The sequence below is a fragment of the Taudactylus pleione genome, unplaced genomic scaffold (genome assembly GCF_031769625.1).
Source record: "Taudactylus pleione unplaced genomic scaffold, aTauple2 ptg000211l, whole genome shotgun sequence".
In the NCBI taxonomy this organism is placed as follows: Eukaryota; Metazoa; Chordata; class Amphibia; order Anura; family Myobatrachidae; genus Taudactylus; species Taudactylus pleione.
The window spans coordinates 956233-977443 of record NW_028284613.1 but is presented as its reverse complement, the minus strand read 5'-3'; the positions used below and the strand labels follow the sequence as shown (position 1 = coordinate 977443).

At 39.9% G+C, this 21211-nt stretch overlaps 1 protein-coding gene across 1 annotated transcript in view; it reads right to left on the bottom strand.

Annotated features, from left to right (window-relative positions):
- The window catches only part of THOC2 (THO complex subunit 2), a 178251-nt gene that overhangs the window by 127470 nt on the left and 29570 nt on the right, over positions 1 to 21211 (bottom strand). The window contains exons 6-10 of the mRNA XM_088478197.1: positions 15275 to 15396; positions 8455 to 8588; positions 6992 to 7158; positions 6800 to 6892; positions 4529 to 4684 (exon numbers count right to left, since the gene is read on the bottom strand). Coding sequence (XP_088334323.1) covers positions 4529 to 4684; positions 6800 to 6892; positions 6992 to 7158; positions 8455 to 8588; positions 15275 to 15396 — 672 coding nt within the window. The remainder of the gene's footprint in view (positions 1 to 4528; positions 4685 to 6799; positions 6893 to 6991; positions 7159 to 8454; positions 8589 to 15274; positions 15397 to 21211) is intronic.

Below are 21211 nucleotides of genomic sequence, written 5' to 3'. Positions count from 1 at the left end.
CCTGTGTTCCACCATGGATCTCTCTAAAACCTGAACTGCTAAAACCTGAACTGCTAAAACCTGAACTGCTAAAACCTGAACTGCTAAAACCTGAACTGCTAAAACCTGAACTGCTAAAACCTGAACTGTTGGGGAACCTTGAGGACCAGGTTTGAACTTTGAAAACCTTTGCAATAGCACCAATCTCCTATGTCTGGATCACAGAAGATCATTTACAAAAATGCAAACGATCTTCTGTCATTACAAACCTACTTTTGTACAACCTAGATCTGTTTTGCTGGGCATACACTGCCAGATAAAATGTCTGTCAGACCGACAGACATTTTATCTGGCTGGCTGCCAGCCGCAGATGTCCGCGGCATACACTGTGAGAGAAATCTCACAGTGTATAGCCAGACATCCGCGCTCCGCCCCCGGGGGAGGAGACATTTCCCTGTTCCTTCCGTAGGAAGGAACACAGGAAATGTCTGTCTGTCGGCCGCGCTGGGCATACACTGCCCGATGCGGCCGACAGTTTCCCGGGTAAATATCGCATCGGATGGGCATGCTGGACAATCCAGCATGCCCGACCGAGCAATATTTAACCCTCGGTCGCCCGCATACACGCTGCAATTATCGCGGCGATCCGCCGATATCGGGCGGATCGTCCCGATAATTGCAGTGTGTATGGCCAGCATTTGAAATGGGTGGTTGGAAAGATTGGAAGGTTTTCCTAGCCAACTGCATATGAAGCCGAATTACTGCAGTGGAAAAAGTTAATTTAATTTAGCAGGACAGGATTTATGTTTTTAAATGAGAAGGGGCATGCACCGTAGACACTCCATGGCTTGCCAGGCATTTTCAGCTCACTCTGACCAATTAAAAGCATCAAACACACATGTAATGAAGGTGGTATCAATGCCCACTCGAGTCAAGCAGTATTTAAGAACACTGAAAACATTTTTAAATGATGAAGGATGTGATCCTACAGTGAAAGTAGACTTGACTTTGATATGAACACTTTCCAGAGCTTCCAACAACCCAATGGAGATTCATTTTACAGATTTATTTCCAAAGAACTACAAACGGCGGGTGCACTGTAAAATGCGCTAACTGTATAAGAAGGACATATGTGCACAAAGCAGTACTACAGGTTGGCAATTTCACACATTCATAAATGAACCTAATTACCAAGAGGCCCTGAAAGATAGAGGTTTTATGGGAGAGAGACAGAAGACCATCCTCTGGCTTCAGTGAGTGAAGACTAAAACAATTACGGGATTAGAATGATTTAAAACGCTCATTACTATTCTACATAGGTTTTTTTGTTCAATGCAACACGCCACAGATAAATCAGAGCTTTAACTGCGGCAGAGATTAGGTTGTTTTTCTATCCCCAAAAGGATATTGCAAACTGCTAGAATAAATTGCATCAAGATACGTATCTTTATCAAAGCTTACAAACAAAATCAAAAAAGTTGAAAACCCACTTGGAACGATTTACCTGAAGTGTAAGAGTTATTGAATTACTAGTAACAAATATTCTGGAGATGTTTAAAAATAATGAACGTTCTGTGAGACTATAGTTTTACCACAGAGCAGATAATCATATTATGCTTCTTTCAACAATAAAATATGAATTATGATTTTGGATTAGCTCATTTGTGTTGCCTCTTGAGTATCGTACTGCAATTTTATTTATATTGACTGTACTAAACTAAACAAACCATGAAATCAAGCCACACAATCCAATTTAAAATAGAATGCAAGAAATATAAGACCACCAGCGAGAACATAAACCACTTGAAGCAATTCTAAAGTTTATATGGGTGGTCTGGAACCCATTTTGTAAAACAGTTATGTTTTTTATATTATTAAATACAAAAAAAAAAAACAACATAAAAAGTAAAAAGGAAACGCCAATACACTCATTGAAAAAGTAAAAAAAAATACATTCAACGAGACATTGTTTTGCAGTTACATAATCGTTTCAAGATTCAAAATAATCAAAAAGTGACTATATTCAAACATTCTTCCTCCTGATGTATAACTTCCCCATTTGTTCACAAAGACAGCTATTCTATAGGCATTAAACACAAGCTCATTTCTTGTGGCAAACAGTCTGGCAGCATTTCTTAGTCAAGTATTTCCAGGCAGATTTCTGCTAATTATCAGAAGCCTCTACAAATACAGAAACATGAAAAATGTGAATCAAATGAAAAAAAAAAAAAAGACGTCTTGGCTGCCTTCATGCTAATTGCACTAAAGAAATACAGAGTTCTAAGGTTCCTATTGTTTGTGGAATTTGTCTATTCCATAAACTTCCAGTCTATTATCTCAAACTAGCTTAGAAAACATTTTATTCATTCTTATAGAGCATACACACTGTCAGATTTTTCTTCAGATCTGAACGATAACGATTAAGAAAATCTTACATATCTGTAGGAAAATCTTATATATCTGTAGGAAAATCTTGCATATCTGTCTGATGAACGATTTGAACGATGCGCGTTCCCAATGGTCAGATAACGATATCTGACATCTGATGTATTTGCAGTCAGACTTGGACGATTCCATTAATTTTAATGCAGTCAAAAATCGTTCAAATCTTTGGTAAAATCGTTCATCTGAGAGATCTGACAAATCTGACCGTGTGTATGCTCCATTGACCTTTTACATAATCACTTAAGCACCAACAAAATCAGTGCTTGTAAAGAATGCAGATGGATCTTTTAGATCATAGCTAGGAATGACAGAAAGTCTGTTTTTTACTATTAATATGTAATACAGATTTTAAAAAGGAATGATAAGAGGTCAGAAAATTAATAAATTGAAACCAACTAATCATTCTTGCCTCTTACTTTCATCCTGAGATCTGTTCTTTATAGACTGCAGTCTCTAGATCTGTTTTTGCCGTTGTGATAGTCGAGGGATGAAACTTCATGTATGCAAATTTCGATTATGTCACCTTTTAAACTAATTGTTTAACAGAGAACCAACTACAAACAAAATGTAGGCTTACTACATTAAGGGGTCTATTTACTAAGCCTGTACAGGTTGAGTCTCCCATATCCAAAATGCTTGGGACCAGGGGCATTTTGGATATCGGAATATTCCGTATTTTGGAATATTTGCATAAAATAATGAAATATCTTGGGAATGGGCTCCAAATCTAATCACAGGAGGCATTTATGTGTTATATACACCTTATACACACAGCCCACAGGTCATTTTATACAATATTTCAATCATTTTGTGGCTCAAACAAAATTTGTGTACATACATGAAATCTATTTATGTTACATATACACCTTATACACACAGCCTGAAGGTAATTTTATACAATATTATTAACAATGTTGTGCTTTAAACAAAGTTTGTGCACATTGAACCATCAAAAAACAAAAGTTTTTACTATTTCAGTCATGCTCAAAATATTCCGTATTTCGGAAAAATGACAGGAGCTGGTTGGTTGGTACTGTATCTCTGTCCATTTCATGTCCAACCAAGGCTTAGTAAATTGACCCCTAAATCTAGCAAAAAGGCTTACTTTATTAAAATAAAAACATGCCTTGGATGAATGTATATTAGTTCGATTACAGCTTAAGTTCAAAAGAATGTTCAGAAGTGGAGAACTGAGCAAGTTTAGCAGATAATGGCGATCTATAAGTTAGTGTAATGTTGTGTAGTATAGGGTAATATGTCATTACACTCCTCGGTTTAGTGGAACTCATCTTTATGAAACATCTCAGTCAAAACAGGACCAAACAATGAACCTAGGTAAACATTACGGGGGGGTGGGAGAGGAATATAAGGAATTTCGATTTCTGGCAATTTTTGACAACAAACCTTAAGATTTGCCATAAACAGCAAAAAATAAAAAAATTGTGGCTTCAATTATGCCTCCTTATGTCTATACACAGCGAAGCACGGTTTACTATGTCCTGGACACTACGAGAATATCCTCAAAGCTCTACTTCATATTAAACACACAACTGAGCATCAGAGAAAATATTAAAAAGGATATTTATTCTTAATAAAGGAATTTTCTAAAAAGTTTATTACACTATATAAATATAGTTTACTTAGAGATGACACTATGTGCACTAGAGAGATTGGTGGTATAGACAAGTAAACAGATGAGCACAATTACATTTGTCTTTTGGTATGAGACTACTTTGGAATCATTTTTTGACCAATTATGTTATGGAAAACACTACTCCAGAGGTCGCCAACTCAATGCCCACTTTGCAAAGACCACCTCTAACTGCGGTATAAATTAGACTAGACTCAAGACTAGTTGCCAGCCTAATATGAATAGAGGCATGTGATAATAACTGACCTGAAAATACAAGTAATAAATATCTAGAATTACATTGGATAATTTAGACTATTGTATTTACAGCATTTGACTACAACCCCGGTCAGTCGCACAAACACACACATAAATGCTACAAAATAGCTTTAAATTCAAGGTAAACTTGCATAGTAGCTCCTTAAAGTAACTAATGAATTGTGATTGATAGCGGGTTATACAAGCTGCTTTTACCTTTTCGTTTTTTTCCTCTTCCTTTTCTTTTTCCTTATCCTTTTCGTCAGGTTTTTCAGATGACAGAACTACCATTGTTAGTTTTCTCACAATCTGTTTGGCTTCTACAAGTTCTCTCTTGTGTTCTTCAAGAATGCTGCTATCTAACGGCAGAAGCTAAAACACAACAACATTACAATTATTAAATATACAAATATGAAAAGTGTAAAGTTACACATTCAATTTATATCAAATCAAACAACTCAACATTTTCTGGAGGCACAGCAGAGAAAGTAACAAAAAAAAAAAGTTAAAGGTGAAAAGGAAATCACCCTCATCAAAACTCTCACGAATGTGTGGGATATATTGCAAATGGAGGCTCTCTTAAATTTTATATATGTACTTAAACATATTGATAAATGCCTTTTTAACCCATCTCACAGCCAAGGACAAGCGGATCTCGTACTCAGTACTGCAGGGGTTCAAATGGTAGAGGCAGGGTTCCTTACCTAAAAGTCCTCCTTAATAGATGACGGCGCAAGAAGTCGGACTTCAGGATGATCTTAATCACCTCTCCCTTCAAGCATTAAGCTACAGAAACCCAGAAAATATGGAAAGGGGAGCACTGTATTTGCTCTATCTACTCTATTCTGGTACCCTCAGACCCATAAGTACCCTCATTCCAAAGAGGGGAGTCCCCTCTTTTAAATTAATGTGACCTCTGAGAAACATTGCTTGTGACCATGTGTGATTACCAGGGAACACCCTGCACTGCAGACATTGTTATTCCCAGGGATGGAGGATTATTTGTAAGGGTGGATTAATGGTAAAGCAAGAACCGCAACTCTTTCTTGGTGGTGACTAGAAAATAAAAACTTTAAAACAAACACATTTGATTTTGGTTCAATTTCAATGGTAAAAAATAAAAAATGTTTACCCATTTTGTATATACGGACTCTGGGCCTGATTCATTACAGATCGCAACTGCGAATGCAATAGAAAATATTCACTCAGTTCAACTGCGATAGTAAACGAATCCATTGCGATCGCAGTATTACATAAGGACGTCTACTTTACATTACACACATCTGTAATGTTTAGCAAGACTGCAAAAACATCGGTACAATAGAGTACCATCACGGCCTCGACCTTACTCAGAAACTTAACTTCATAGCACACTATCAGGCCTCAGGGTATCGCAGTGGATAATATATGCACGCCCACAAACGGCACTTCTTGTCAATCACTCTGCAATGGGTCTGCGCAGTCACTGCTCGGTTCCAGCATGCGCACTGCGATGCATACGCATGTGCAGTACACAACAATCGGACGATTGAGTGCGTATTAGCAACTGCATTCCATGCAGTATCAGGCCCACAGCCATTTTGACATTAGAATGTGAGAAGCCCAATAAGTGCTAAAAATGGGCAGCAACAGGGTTAAAAAAAATTAAGATCTGCAAAAATGTGTTGGTCAGGTCAGTTTACAAGGGGCTCGATTCAATTCAACGCGAATTGAATAGCATCGGGAAGAAGCTCCCGAAGCTATTTAATTCGGTGCAATGTATTGTTGGAGAATGCCGGTAAACATAGTGTTTAGCCTAAACTGCCCGGCGCAATGCCGTTTCTGCGGCGCTATGGATAGAAAACAGCATCGCGCCTGTAGTTTTGTCGGAATTCTGCTCGCACCCCAAGAGGGATGCGAGAAGAAACCCTTAGTCGGGGTTAACCGCACACTGAATTGAAAAGATCCGGGAGCTCCTTCCCAGCGCTATTCAATTTGCGTTAAACTGAATGGAGCTCATGGAGTTTATTCATTATTTATTCTGTACATTGTGAAAAGAGGTGAGCAAAAGGTAAGTAAATAATTTATTAAAGGCTGTCTGCCTTGATTTGAAGAAAAAAGTTAGATGGCTATTTTGTTTTTGCCCAACCATCCCCTTTTATCTCCTGCCCGATTTCTTTGATTAGTCTTATTAAAAATCCTTTCCCAATACAATAACTTTAGGGTATGGCCTAGAATTAGAGACCAGGGAGGACACCTTCATGTGTGGCCAGTCTAGAGATCAAAAAATATGACACAAGGTGGCAGACAAAACCTTACTGCTCATAACTGTGTAGCATACGCATTCTGCTGTACAAGGCATAATGGAGATATTGTGGTTTCAATAAAACAAGATTAATGTAACAAAAACACTTATTATAAACTATGTACGTAAAACAAAGATATTCTACAAACTAACAGAAGAAGCCCTAAATTATCTGCATAACTATATGTTGAAATTGAACTTACATGTACATACAGGTCATCCAAATCAATTAAATTCTGTTGTAAGAGAACAGCAGCAACTCTATATAAAGATGAAGGGGTCTCTCCATTAGGCTCCTGAAAAATTAAATCCACATTTAGTGGAAACAAAACAGGAAAGTGGTATCTTTTTCAAGACTGTACATAAGCGGTTTCAAGACAAATAATATGGTTTACCTGGTAAAACTTGAATTTAAATCCAAGGATGTGGCAGAGTGTCTGAGGCTCACACATGCCCATGTAAGATTCAATTAGTGGTACAAAAAAGTCATCAAAGTCTGGTCTGCACTCGTACACTTCTAAGATGATATCCAAAACTCTGTTTGGATCCAGATTAAAACATCCTAAGTAAGAAAACACACAATTATACAACTGCAAAACGTTTTACCAAACTGCACGTTGAAAGTGTTAAACTTAACTAATGTTGTGGTGACTCAATCTCAGTAACTGAGGTAGCCTGGCATACTGTCTATAGCTGTTCTATACAGATTAATATTGATCAAGAGCTATTCCTGTATTATGGCAATGTGTGCAGTAGATTTTACTTTATTTATTTTATGCATTAAGAATTTGAATAGTTCATTTTAGTTAGAGAGAAAGGCAGCGTGAGAGGCACTGTAATCATTGGCTTAAGAACACAATGAATTGGTTCTTGTGGCAACCTCATGTCCAGTACAGTGCCCCTAATTCAGAGTATTCTGATGTTAGAAGATCGGAGCATGCGCCGGATCTGTACTGCGAAAGTGCAGGTTTTTTACTGTTGGATATCTTGCAGGTCCCCAAAGCCGCAGCCTGATTGATAGGCTGCAGCCATTTGGGGGCGGGTAATGGGCAGTGCCAGCCTCCGTTTTCTGGGAGCTGCGATGGACAATCTGAGTAACCTCGGGGTTACTCAGATTGCCGATGGTCTCCTAGAAGATCTGACGCTGCGTCTTAGGATGCAGAACTCAGATCTGCGATGCTGTAATGAGGCCTCTTTTTCCCTCAGACACCACCTGCTGCATTAGCATATTAGTTGTATGATACTGCTCGGCCACTTCCCTGCGGCTCTGCAATACCGTATCAACCCGGAATTAGGCCCAGTGTGCAGTGACTGCACAGATGTAATTAGTGAGCCTTTATAAAGTAGCAAAATTGTCCCAGCCATTCCTGCAAACAATGTTACACGTGGTTTTTCGCCAGCAAGCATATTAGCATCTTTTTATAAGACCAAGTGAACAAAATATGAGAGCACGATACTACTGAAGAACCAGCAAGACAATTCCACATGCTGCAGTGTCAAATCTAGTCAGACAATAACTTAAAATTAATTTTTACATAGTTTGGTATTTTTAAAGGTTTCCTTTGTTCTATCCATCATACATTGGAGGAGACTATGGTGAGAATGTTTTTAAGAGACCAAATAACCATGTTTTTAAAGGTAACCGTTCACCCTGCAGCTCCATACAGAAAAAATAAAAATGGACGAACAATGAACAAATAGAAACAAGCAGAGAAATAAGTTTGTCCATAAATAGTTTACACTTATTAAAAATCTAAAAAGTGTGAATTATGGACACATTCCCTTAGCTATTTTTTTTTACATAAGTTAAAATAGAGAAGTCTAAATGAAAGCAACAATAACTCAATGCCTGCCTTACCAATTAGGGATTTGATATTTTCCAGGATCAAATCACTTCTTATATTCACAGACAGATCTTGCCCGAGCTCTGCAATCAGCTTTGCATAACCTTCATTTTCCTCTCTTAATAAATTGAATTTCTGTTGCTTATAACTAGAATGGAAAAAAAAAAAAAAAAGTGGTTTACTAAAATGAGAGACAATCATGTACTTTCTGGGACTTTGTGTACTTCTCAAAAGCAATCTTTTGTAAAGAAACAAAATGGAAAAGAGAAACAATTAAAAACACAAAAAGACCATTCATGGCAGAACGTGCCAAGCACAGTGGATGTTACTCTTACTATCCCATCTGCTGGGAGAAGCTTACAGTGAAATTATAAGACATTCAGATGACATTTGCCTGTGGAGACTTTTGTAAACACCAGAAAACAGGCTCGGTAATATTTAGTCCTTGTTAAAGAAAAACGAGCAAAATGAAATGTACCAATAGAACAGAGTTGGCCTAAAGGATGGTACACACTAAACGATGTGCTCATGATGCGATATCGTGAACAATTTCCCTTGAACTCCCTTGTGTACAAGATTGGCAGATCTTGCCTGCTGTAGGCAAGATCTGAAATATCCTCAGAAGACCCGCTGGTACACACATCGCCATCGTTAGTGGACACTAACAATTTGCACATATTTTACACGATTTGTCGTCGTTCTGACGCATCGAAATCCGGTGATTCGTGCAAAATATCGTCTAGTGTGTACTGTGTAGGCACCTTAAAAGTCATATTTCACTTATTTGCCATCAGAACTGCTCTGTAAGGTAGTAGACTGGTGCGCCCAGATAGCCAGACAGTGTACAGTTTTGCAGTTTAAGACTGTTTGTGTCCCTGGGACTGTAGGGAAAATATATGCCCCTGCATCTGAACAAACACAAAATTGGCCTGCCTAGTTAGATTATATACCATCCCAGGGAGTATTCTTTTATTTTTTTTTTAACTGACTTCTACCCATATAGAATGGAGCAAACCCATTGCAAGAGCTACCATATAGAAGAAAATAGGTACCCCTCCCCCACTCTGTTGGCAGAGTGTAGATCTAGTAGGTCCTGATAGTGTTTGAAGCTCTTCCCTATTACTAAGTGGGAGATAACAGGGTGGAGATGAACATATGCTATGAACATTGCTGGAGTGAGATGGGACTAGCAGCATTCTGCCTGCTGCAACCAAATTCATTATGATGTTCTACCCTGAGGGAGTAAAGCACCACATTTAAGATCAAAGAACTCTAGTTGTGGCAAAGGTAGAACTGCTGCTACATGGCCTGTGTCCTACCCTCCTGGAGCCATATTTGGCTTGGAGGGAGCACAATAAACTCAGACACAAGTCTAGGAATTAATTTGCCTGAGAGATTTAAAGACTAATGCCGGGTACACACACTAGACCAGGGGTGGGCAATAAGCAGCCCTCCAGCTGTTCTTGAACTACAAACCCCAGCATGCATTGCAACATTTTTAGCATGGCCAAATTCCGAAACTGCAGCAGGGCATGCAGGGGTGTGTAGTTTTAAAACATCTGGGGGGCCACTTGTGGCCCACTACTGCACTAGATGATATGTCATCTGATCCAGAGGATTGGAGTAACATAATGAGCACATCGTCTAGTGTTTAAACGCTATGTCGCAGACTATGCGCACTCCCACAAGTAGTCAGTCATCCTCTGCTGGCCCTACATGCAGGGCCGACTAGAGATGTTGTTAGTGAGGGCCATGCTGCATTTGGCTCAGTCACTGCCCGCATCGGCAAGTGTGTATGCACTTGTTGATGCCAGCTCCCCCGGCCAGATCCACTCGCTGCCGAGGTCGGGTACACATCACCAAGTGTGTACCCAGCATTATACCTCTCTTCTCAAATTTAGTGGAGCTAGTGGGGATGGTACCATAGTTCTGGCAGTTTGTGAAAATGTGTTTGGGGGGGGGGGGGGGGGGGGGAAATTGAGAATGAACACCACACTCCTGCCACTGGGTACTATGCTGAAGAGCAATGTCCAGGGCAATGCAGAAGGTAGGTGCAAACGATGTACAAAAAGGGTTACAAGAGAAAAAAAAAAAGTACAATTTAGGATTTAGAAATGTGCTACCTTTGGGTATCCTGTGTAACAGCTCTTTTGAGGGATATTTGTGAGCAGACAGAACCATGACTAATTCTACAGATTTTGCCAGATGCATATTGCCCGCTATATCCCTGTGATCTACAGATAACTATTATTATAATCCACTCCCACATGTCCCATTTTTTTAACCCAACATCCTAAATAAACACTCGGCCCAGTACTCTCAAACATGATAGAAGAGGTGATGGGGATCCAGCTAATAGCTGGTGCTGCAGGTGTTACACAATACAACCAGAAGCAAGAGACTCCAGGTGATGCTGAGAGAGCCAGGTAGCAGTCACTATTCTCAAACACGTTCCTGGGTCACTGATAACAGTTAGCGAGTGTCTGGTGACCAAGCAACATCACTAGGAGGGGTCATCGACTAAGTGCAATTACAAATCTGTAATCTCACTTACCTGACTGAGAGCCAGGAAAGAAAACAGAATCTATACAAGAGAATAATGTTTTTATTGCTAGAATGGAAAGACAAAGCTGTAGCGGACGACTGACTGAGTCACTAAAATGGGAAGAGTATGGAGCTCGAATAGCATTTGAATAAGTGAAACTGAACATGACAGTACTTATTAAAGTCACCTCAATCATATAGAATGCATACCTAGATATGGAGCCTTGACAGCTCATATATATTCAGAAAAGTTCAAATGAAGAGGATGAGGGGGGCAGCATGCCAAGATCAAAATAAGATATCTACTTTACAACTCAAATATATATTGGTCATCCAGATGTACAGTAATTTAAAGGGAGAGCAGAATCACATTGCACAGTACTATTATTGCTACTTCTCTTAAAAACAAAATGCAAGGACATTACTACCTTTAACATGCACCGCTTGGAGACATAGTTCGCACTATAGTTTAATACTCTTACATTTCGGTTAAAGGGGGTAATTCAATTAGGTGCAGTGTTTAACCGAAAGCTACCTGAAGGCGCCGCCCGATTCAATTAGTTTCAGGAACCCCAGAGGGTGAATTTTTCATCACAGCCCCAGGAGCTGCAAGGAAAAATCTGCAATAAAAAACACAGACAATGAATCTGAATGTACGGAAAAACCTATAGATTCCAGCAGTTTTCGCGGAATCTATGGGTTAGCACACGATAACCCATGTTTTACCGCGTGGGGAAAAAGCAGATTAACTGAATAGCCCCGGGCGTGAAACCAGGACATATTCCCCGCATTCAAGTGAATTCCCCCCAAAGAATGTTAGAATTTGATCAGCAAGTAGAACAGGGTAAAGTTCCACATTTTGAACTATAGCAGTCACCATCCACTTTTCATGACTCCTGTTTGTGAGTCTGTTAAAAAAAAAAAAAAAAGACCACTTCTAATGACACACACTGTTTTGTAGGGCTGACACAGGTGAAGTGTGAAAGGCGATGACACGGGAATAACCCAGGCCCAAGGTGCAGTGTGAAAGGGGTATCAAGAGCTGTAACACGTGTTGATACAGTGTTCAGTAACCCACGTCAGACCCGGGAATTAGTAAATAAGACCAAACTCTGTGTTAACAGATCAAGAGCTCAACCTCACAGCGCTATGCAAGCCATAGGGGAAGATTCAATTAGCAGCAGGATTTCCAGTTGGGTTTTAGCACCTGGGTTAAGTGCCAGGAGCTATACAATTTCTAACTGCAGTAAGCAGTTAATCTGCGCCCCGAGGGTGCACTTTACGCGGATTTCTGCTCGCACCCTCCAAAGGCGCGAACAAAAATCTGTTCACTAGTGCTTCTAGGGATAGTCGCAGGCTTACCACAGGTGGTTATTGCATAGCTAAAGGCGCTAAACCCAGCAGCTATGGCTTACTGTGCGTCAGGCACAGGCTTAGGGCAGGAAATAATTGAATAGCTCTGGGCACTTAGCCTGTGAGCTAAAACGCAGCGGTAAGTCCTGTGGTTAATGAATCTGCCCCATAGTGCTAAATCAGAGCACAGAATAATAGTACTATGGACTCAAAAACACTTATGTTTATCCTACAAAATAGCGAGAATCAGCTAGTGTTGGAAGATGGGTGCCAGCAACTGTTCCTCATCCCCGACAAAGCTACCAAAATCCATGAGACATAAATTCACATTTAAAAATGTACCTTTCATCATGTATTAAAAATCTCCATGGTATTCATTATAGTTATACATACAAATTTCCAGGAACATCATAATTTGGAGCACAGACAGAGAAATGTAGATCCCACCTTCAGTGCTAAAAACCAGTCTGACATTCTCAGCATGCACATCAAAAATACTGAAAGTCCCATATCTCCCACATTCTGTATCCTATTGCCTGTCTAACATCTGGGGGCAAATTTACTAAGAATCGTGATTGACCCGATTTGCAAAGTGATTCATCTCAGTATAAAATCGACGTAACTCGGGTGATTTTTTCCCTTTTTTTTTCCAAACTTACCAACAGGCGATTTGAGGCTCAACGAGTTTGCCGATGGTGATGTAGGTCAAGATTCTCGGGTGATTTGTAAGCAAGCTCGAGTGAGTTATGTCACACGAGATTGCAGTGATTTCTCTTTGCACAACTGTACCTAGCAAGCAGCCTGCACATATTTGTGAGAGATGAGTAAGCGGATTGTGCTGTACCAGTAAAAAAAACGGGTTAGGGCCGAATTCAATTTGGAGCGAAAAGACGTTTTTGCCGAAACTGTCGCCGATGACGTAATTTTCGTCGATTTTATTAATCCTCAATCAATTTCCCCGACTTTTTGCCGGTGTGAAAAGTAACCAGCGGAAAAGTATCGGCAATGGATGACCGGCGGAAAAAAAGTGCAAAATTTGGGTTTTGGGTGCAAACTTGCTGGGACCATCCTAAACCCTTTTTACACCCCACTTGCACTAACTGCGTAAAAAAAACCCGCGAAAAATTACACAAAAAAGGATGGAAAAAAAAAGTTGGGGTACAAATTCAAAAACTAGCGAAAAAGCATCTAGGGGGGGTCTGGAAGTATGGGGGATGTTTTTTTTTTATTGCAGGTGCTTGCTGAAGGTGCGTTTTTTGTGCATTTTAAAGCTTTATTTTAGTGACTTTGAACTATGCTTGTACCCATTTTCATGTACCCCAAATTTGATTGGAATACTTATTCCCCTCCACCCAAAAAAAAAATGCAAAAATGTATTCATCACTTGCACAATGGCGCAAAATAGTCCCTGTAAAGGGGTACCCCTTTATTGGAGGGGTCCCAAACTCCCCAGGGATCCCTGGCCTGGGCTGACCAGTGGTCAGGACGGATGCTGCGGCTGGGGGGCCTGGTGAAAGGGCTCCCCTGGCTGTGGCATCAGTCCCACGCTAGAAAGGCTCCAGAGCTGGTTTTAAATATACGGAGAACGTCGCGCCAATTTTTTTCTCCATAAATTTAAAACCAGCTCTGTCCCTGCTGCTGGTTCTTAAATTACAGTGGAGCCCTACACATTTTTTTCCCTGTAATTTTAAGAACCAGGATTGGCTGGCAAGTCCAGGGCTGGTGAGTCTCTTGGGGGGGACCTCACGTCATTTATTTATTTTTTTTCTTAATTAACCCTATTTTAACCATTTACAGAAAGAACCATACACAAATCACAAGGACTTGTATATGTTTCTGACCATCTCGCAGCTCAGGGGGTTGAGAGATTGAAAAGTGATTTGGACAGAGAATTTGCTCCTATCTCACCCGAGCTGGTCATCCCGATTCTTGGTAAATTTGAGAGATGTATGTTCTAGGTGAAAAGTATTTCCAATTTGGCCTGATGGGGATTTGATTCGAGATTGCTTTCTCTCCCAAGTTTCACGAGTGAGATGAGAGAAATCTCTCTCTAACTCACCCAACTTTTGCCTTTACTAAATTTGCAAGCAGGAAAAAAAAAAAAAAAGAATAAATCACCTGAGATGGTCAGCTAGACCTATCTCAATTCTTAGGAAATTTACCCCCTAGTGTAGTGGTCTAGACACTTAATCTTTTAAACTGTCTATCTTTTATACCACACCCAGGTTAAAAAACGAAAAAATACACATGGTTGCTTTTAGTTCTTTCTTTCAAGTTCAATTTAAAAAGAAAATATAAAGTACTTGGGCATTTTGGGTAAATTTTTTTTGCTGCGCCAGCAGTAGGTAGACCAAGAGAACAGTGCATACGTAACTTTAAAAAGGTTGCTGTCCCCTCCTCCCGCCAATCCCTTTATTACAAGCAGTGTAATATATTTGTTAAGACAAACTCTGGGGACCTCCACCGTTATAGGTCACCAGGCAATCGAGGAGCAGCAGAGCTTTTTCGGTGTAGTAGAATACAGTGTTACGACTTCTACAGATTGGAGATATTTTGAATGTGGCACCATATTGGAAGTTTGTGGTAATCGTTCTAGCAGACGCAGTGTCCAACATGTTTATCCCTCCTAGCTGCTTGTACACCTAGGACAGCCATCCTAAAGCCCCAAGTTCTTTCCATCCAGTTTCTCACAAAAAGCAAAGAGCACGTATAGCATAGCCAGATATGTCAGGTTATATTAACAAATGTGTGCTAATACGAATTAGAACAGATTGAGAAAAATATTGTACCATAGGAATGCTCACTCCTTTTGTACAATGTGCTTGTACAGATTAAAATTAGTATATAAGCTTTTCTACAGCGCATCAGAAAAAGAATGTGGAGTCAAAAATAAACATCTTATACCTTTTTAGAAGTGTTATTAGACGGCATACTCACAAAAGTTTGGTCTTTATTTTTACAGATTTCTGATTGAATTGTTGGGACTGTTTAATGAGTCCTAATGATTCCAGTGTTTCAGGGTCCAGGCGCTCCTTTAGAATAGTGTCCGATATTAGATACTGCCAATGACAAAGAAAAAAAAAAGTGGAATACACAAATCTTTGCAAAGCCTAGAAAACTACAGGAATTTAATTCCAACCATTGCACAAACTAAAACCTTGCTCAAAAATTTGGTTAAGAGAATAAAGTACTGTAGAATGGGCAGTATACAGAGTACATTTTTGAAGTCTTTTTTTTCTGAAATGTTAAGAAGTAAAGAAATGGTTTCCTATGGATGAAGACATTTAAAATGTTGTGATCAAGGGCGAGGAGACCTATGTGCAGAGAAGGAGCCTTGCCAAGAACTTGCTGGTTGCACGTCTTATCCCACTCCCATACACCTAAATTACTACAGATACAGTTGCTTAAGTGGTGGGAGGAATATGTCGCACAGGTGTCACTGAACACAAGACTACAAACAAGTGGAAATATACCACCTAACTGTGCATAGTGCTGACCAGTGATGTGAGGTGCTAGGTAAATGGCTGGGGAGGCACTGGCTAATATCAGAACCAGATTTAAACATACATCTATGAACCAGAGGGTTCATGTGGGCATTATACAAAGGTGCAGCAGTATATAGCGCTGGAAATTTGGTGAGTTTTGATTAGGTATGTTCAGAAAATATTGACAGGGGAGGCAGTGCCTCACCTGCCATTGTCTGGACTATACAAATTATTAGAATGATACAAATAAGATATTTATAATTTTCTTAAAATTTTGACTATAAAAATGATAAGAAAAAATGAGTATACCTGAGTATGACAGGAAGACTCTGCAAACCTGCCTCACCTGTCCGCACGTCACTGGTGCAGACAGACACATTACACAAGGCCTAATAGAAGACTTGGCTCAAGTAGCAGCACTGAAGTTTGTGGCACATGGGTCCACGATAAGAGGACTGGTTTCCTAAAATTCTGGCATTAGCTACAATATCAACCCAACTTGTAATTAAACCGGTACAAAAGGAAAACACATCTACCCCCCCAGTCTCAACAGCCATCCATAGATCCTCAATTTTAGGTATAGACCTCTAGGAATCAGTATGATTTACCGCCTGCCGACACAGGAGGAAATCCCGATCGTCTAGAGAGGTAAGTATAACTAATCTAATTCCCCCCACTAACCCTCCTTTAGGGTGCCTAACCCTAACCTCCCCCCCAGTGCCTAAACCTAACCTCCCCTTCCCCGCCACCTAAACCTAAGTCCCCCGGGGTGGTGCCTAACCCTAAATCCCCCCACGGGAGCCCTAAACCTAACCCTCCCACCCCCACGCGGCTGTCCGCGGCGGCGCCCGGCGTAGGTAAAATGACAGGCGTTGGGATTTTGACGCCTGTCAGTTAAACCTTGCCGGGATTAAGTAGTCGGGAAGCCGGCGGTCAGCATTGCATCCGCCGGCTTCCCCACCTCTATACTGGGAGCTCCAAAAAAAGGCAAACAAAATATAATAAAAATTTAATATTACCCAGCTGCAGAAACACATGTTATGGCAGTTAAAAATTAGCTTCAGTATATTGGCATGTTATATGCATATTCTAATACATCACTAGAGGCGCAATAATAGCTGGGACATAAACACGTGGCAGATTATTAAACCATCTCCTGATGTTCCAAATTCAACACACTGTGTGACATTATACTTTGAAAGACAGCATGAATGAGGATGGTGCTACAAGTTGGATTTCAATTGATTTCCAGGCACTTAACCTTCATACTGAAACTATCACACAAATAGCCCATTGGGTCTTGCAAGTGTCAAGGAGCAATAAAAAGATTTTAAAACACCCAGCTGCATGTAATGGGTAGGCTGGGCTGTTAACAGATCAGTCCAGGTCTTAATTACAAGTACATTATAGTCATTGCTTTGGTCTATACATGGAATGTTAAATGTAAAATATTTGTTCCCTCCCTCACTCTCTAATTGCTTGAATTTTTCTCTTGTAAAGTAGATATTGGTGGGTGAGTCAGAACCCTGGGAACAGAGAAATAAAATTAGAAATGGCGATTAGGTTTGAGATGCTGTCTAACAGTAAAATGTTACCATGGTTCTTGACGGGGATAATAACCATGTTCAAAAACCGCATGACATTTAGATTTCTTAAAAAGTAGTATGCGGAGAGATAAAATATCTAAAAAAAAAACCACAAGAGACAGGACACTGGGGCAGTCACTCTACCTTATTTAAACTAGGCTGTATTGGTTAAAAAATAAAAAAAGTGTTACATAAACACATGCCATTCAATCTTATTAACATTTGCACCCTTCTACTGATGTGTCCTCAAACACCTAGCCACAATAAGCCATGCGACGCAAGTGAGCAGCACCGAGTGGTGTAGTATACTGTTCGCGGCTTTTTCGCCTGGAAACGCGTCTTGGGGGGCGAATTGAAATAGCCGTGGTAATTTACTAATTAACACCTCAAAGCTATTCAAATTAGCCCGAAGGCAGCACTTAAAAGAATTTTTATTTCCGGGTCTGATCAGACCTGAAAAGAAATACCCAATAAATAGCCTATTAATAGGTGCCAAGACCCTGTTAACGCATAGGTCTGTGAACTTATTACAAATTCTATGAGTTAACACCAGTTAAATTAACGTGTTAACGGACATTAAAAAAGGGTCTCAGGTGAAAGAGGAGCTGGAATTGCATAGCCCCAGTCATTTAAGCCCGAGCCTACAACCCTTTTTTGCCCCATTAAATTAATTGGGCTAACTAAATTCCCTTCTTAGTCACAATCAGAAGAAACAAACCGCTTCAGGAAACTACACTGATTAATTTGATATGCCACACTTGTGTATCAGTGTGCAACTGAGTCCACATAGTGTATACAAAGTACAAAAACTTGGCATGGAAAAAAACCACGACTACTGCATCCTTGCATTTTGCATACAGATTCAAACTCAGTAGCACACGGATCTACAAGTGACATATCAAAATTAATAAATGCAGTCTCATGAAGCGGTTTTGTCACATTGCATCAGATGCATGGGACCTGGTACACCGAGAAAGGCTGTTTAGCACAACTACAGCAATAGTGTATGAAGACACATCTGTATACCCAGATTCTTAAGGTGGGTACACACCTGACAGATAGATCTTCAGATCAAGTGATCTGCAGATATATCTGTAGATGGCCGTTCATATACACTGGTCTGACCCCCTCCCCGCAGCTGCATGTGTACAGGCGGTGCCGATGGACAGATACAGCGGGTAAAATAAATATTGAACACAAACATTGTTCTCAGTAAATATATTTGTAATGGGGCTATTGTATTCAAATTTTCACCAAACGTCAGCAACAACCCATGCAATTCACACATGCAAAGAAATCAAACCATAGATGTCCATAAATTAAGTTAAGTTATGTGTAATAATGTGAAATGACACAGGGAAAAAGTATTGAACACATGAATGGAGGTGAAAAAAGGCATGGAAAGCCAAGACAACAGCTGAGATCAATCAGTAATTAGAAAGCAATCCTGCCTCTTGTCAGAGCAAATTCATATAAGCCTGTTCAGTCCCAACTGATGGCCTATAAAAAGGTGTCTCATTACCAAGGTGTCACACAAGAAACATCTCATGATGGGTAAAAGCAAAGAGCTCTTTCAATACCTTCACAACCTTATTGTTGCAAAACATACTGATGGCATTGGTTACAGAAGGATTTCTAAACTTCTGAGTGTTAGAGTGAGCACTGTTGGGGCCATAATCTGGAAGTGGAGAGAACATAATTTCACCATAAACCAACCACGACCAGGTGCTCCTCGCAAGATATCTGATAGAGGAGTGAAAAGAATCAGAAGAGTTGTCCAAAAGTCAAGGACCACTTGTGGAAAGCTTCAGAAAGACTTGGAATTAGCAGGTACAATTGTTTCAAAGAAAACAATAAGTAATGCACTAACTCGGCATGGCCTGTACGCTCACCACGCAAGACTCCATTGCTGGAGAAAAAGCATGTTGAAGCTTGTTTAACGTTTGCTGCACAACATTTGGACAAGCCTGTGAAATACTGGGAGAATATAGTCTGGTCAGAAAAGACCAAAATTTAACTCTTTGGATGCCATAATACACACCATGTTTGGAGGAGAAATGGCACTGCACATCACCCCAAAAACACCATACCAACAGTGACGTTTGGAGGCGGGAACATCATGGTGTGGGGCTGTTTTTCAGCATACGGTACTGGCATACTTCATGTAATTGAAGGAAGGATGAATGGAAAAATGTAACAAGACATTCTTGATAAAAATCTGCTGCCATCTACCAGGATGCTGAAGATTAAACAAGGGTGGACATTTCAGCAAAACAATTATCCCAAACACACAGCCAAGGACACTCTCAAACGGTTTCAGGGAAAGAAGATAAGCTGCTAGAAAGGCCTAGCCAATCACCTGACTTGAATCCAATTATAAATCTATGGAAAGAATTAAAGATCAGAGTTCACAGAACAGGCCCACGGAACCTTCAGATTTCAAGACTGTGTGGAAGTATGGTCCAAAATCACACCTGAGCAATGCATGCAACTAGTTTCTCCATACAGGAGGTGTCTTGAAGCAGTCATTACCAACAAAGGCTTTTGTACGAAGTATTAAATAAATTTCACTAAGCGTGTTCAATACTGTTTCCCGGTGTCATTTCACAGTATTATACAACGTATTTTACGGACATCTATGGTTTGATTTCTTTGCATGTGTGGATTGCATGGGTTATTGCTGACATTTGGTGAAAATTTCAATAGCCCCATTACAAATATATTTACTGAGAAAAATGTTGATGTGTTCAATACTTATTTTACCCGCTGTATGTCTGCAGATATATCTGTCCATCGGCTGTGCAGCACAGCCAATGCGACATGTCTGTGAATGACTGCATTCACAGACATATCGTCTGTACACACTGGGAGACAGGCAGCAGATATATTAGCTGATCAATTGATGGGCCAATATATCGGGCAGTGTGTACCCAGCATTAGAGCGTACATGCCTTTTTGTAATAAATGTACCACTCATGTGTTGCTAATTTTAATAAAATAATTGACCCCTCGCGAGATGCACTGGATTCTACAAAAAGAAAATATCAACAATCATTTTAATGTAAATATGACAGTCAAAAAAAACCTTTGTTTTAGCGGTTATTGTATTATTGTTGTTGCTTTCTTGGTTCTTCAGTTAAAGGTTGTAAGGGCTGTGCCCTTTTATCTGTTACCACAGTAAGGGGTTTAGGGTTTATGTATCAAGCAGTGAAAAGCATGGAGATGTGGACCAATGGAAAAGTTGCCCATAGCAACCAATCAGCTCCTACCTATTACTTTATAAGCTCTACTTGCTTCAAAGCCAATTGGTTGCCATGGGCAACTTCTCCACGCTTTTCACTACTTGATACATAAACCCCTAATAGACTTTGGCCAAAGACTATCTAAATTTGATAGTTAATACAATTGTATAATAAATAAAAAAAAAAAAAAACCACAGACAGACAATCTTCACACTAAATAGCCAAGGTCATGACAAAAATGAATCTAAAATGGTTACATGTGCACAGGCAAGAAGTTAAGAAGCAATCAATGTTTACTTTGAACATGGAAACAATGCAGAAAGCCTAACTTACAATGATTTACAGATTAGCAATAAAGAACGGTGCATAATCAGCCTTAATCATTTCTTAGATGCCACCATTCAGTTGGAGGAGATTATGAATGCCATAAAGCAATGTGCTAGGTCCAGGTAGATGCCCAACATATCAAAAATATGAGATATGGCAAGAACTTACCCTTGTTATCTCTATTTCTACGAAGTCCATAGGGTTCCACAGGATACCTTGGGGTATAGGTGATGA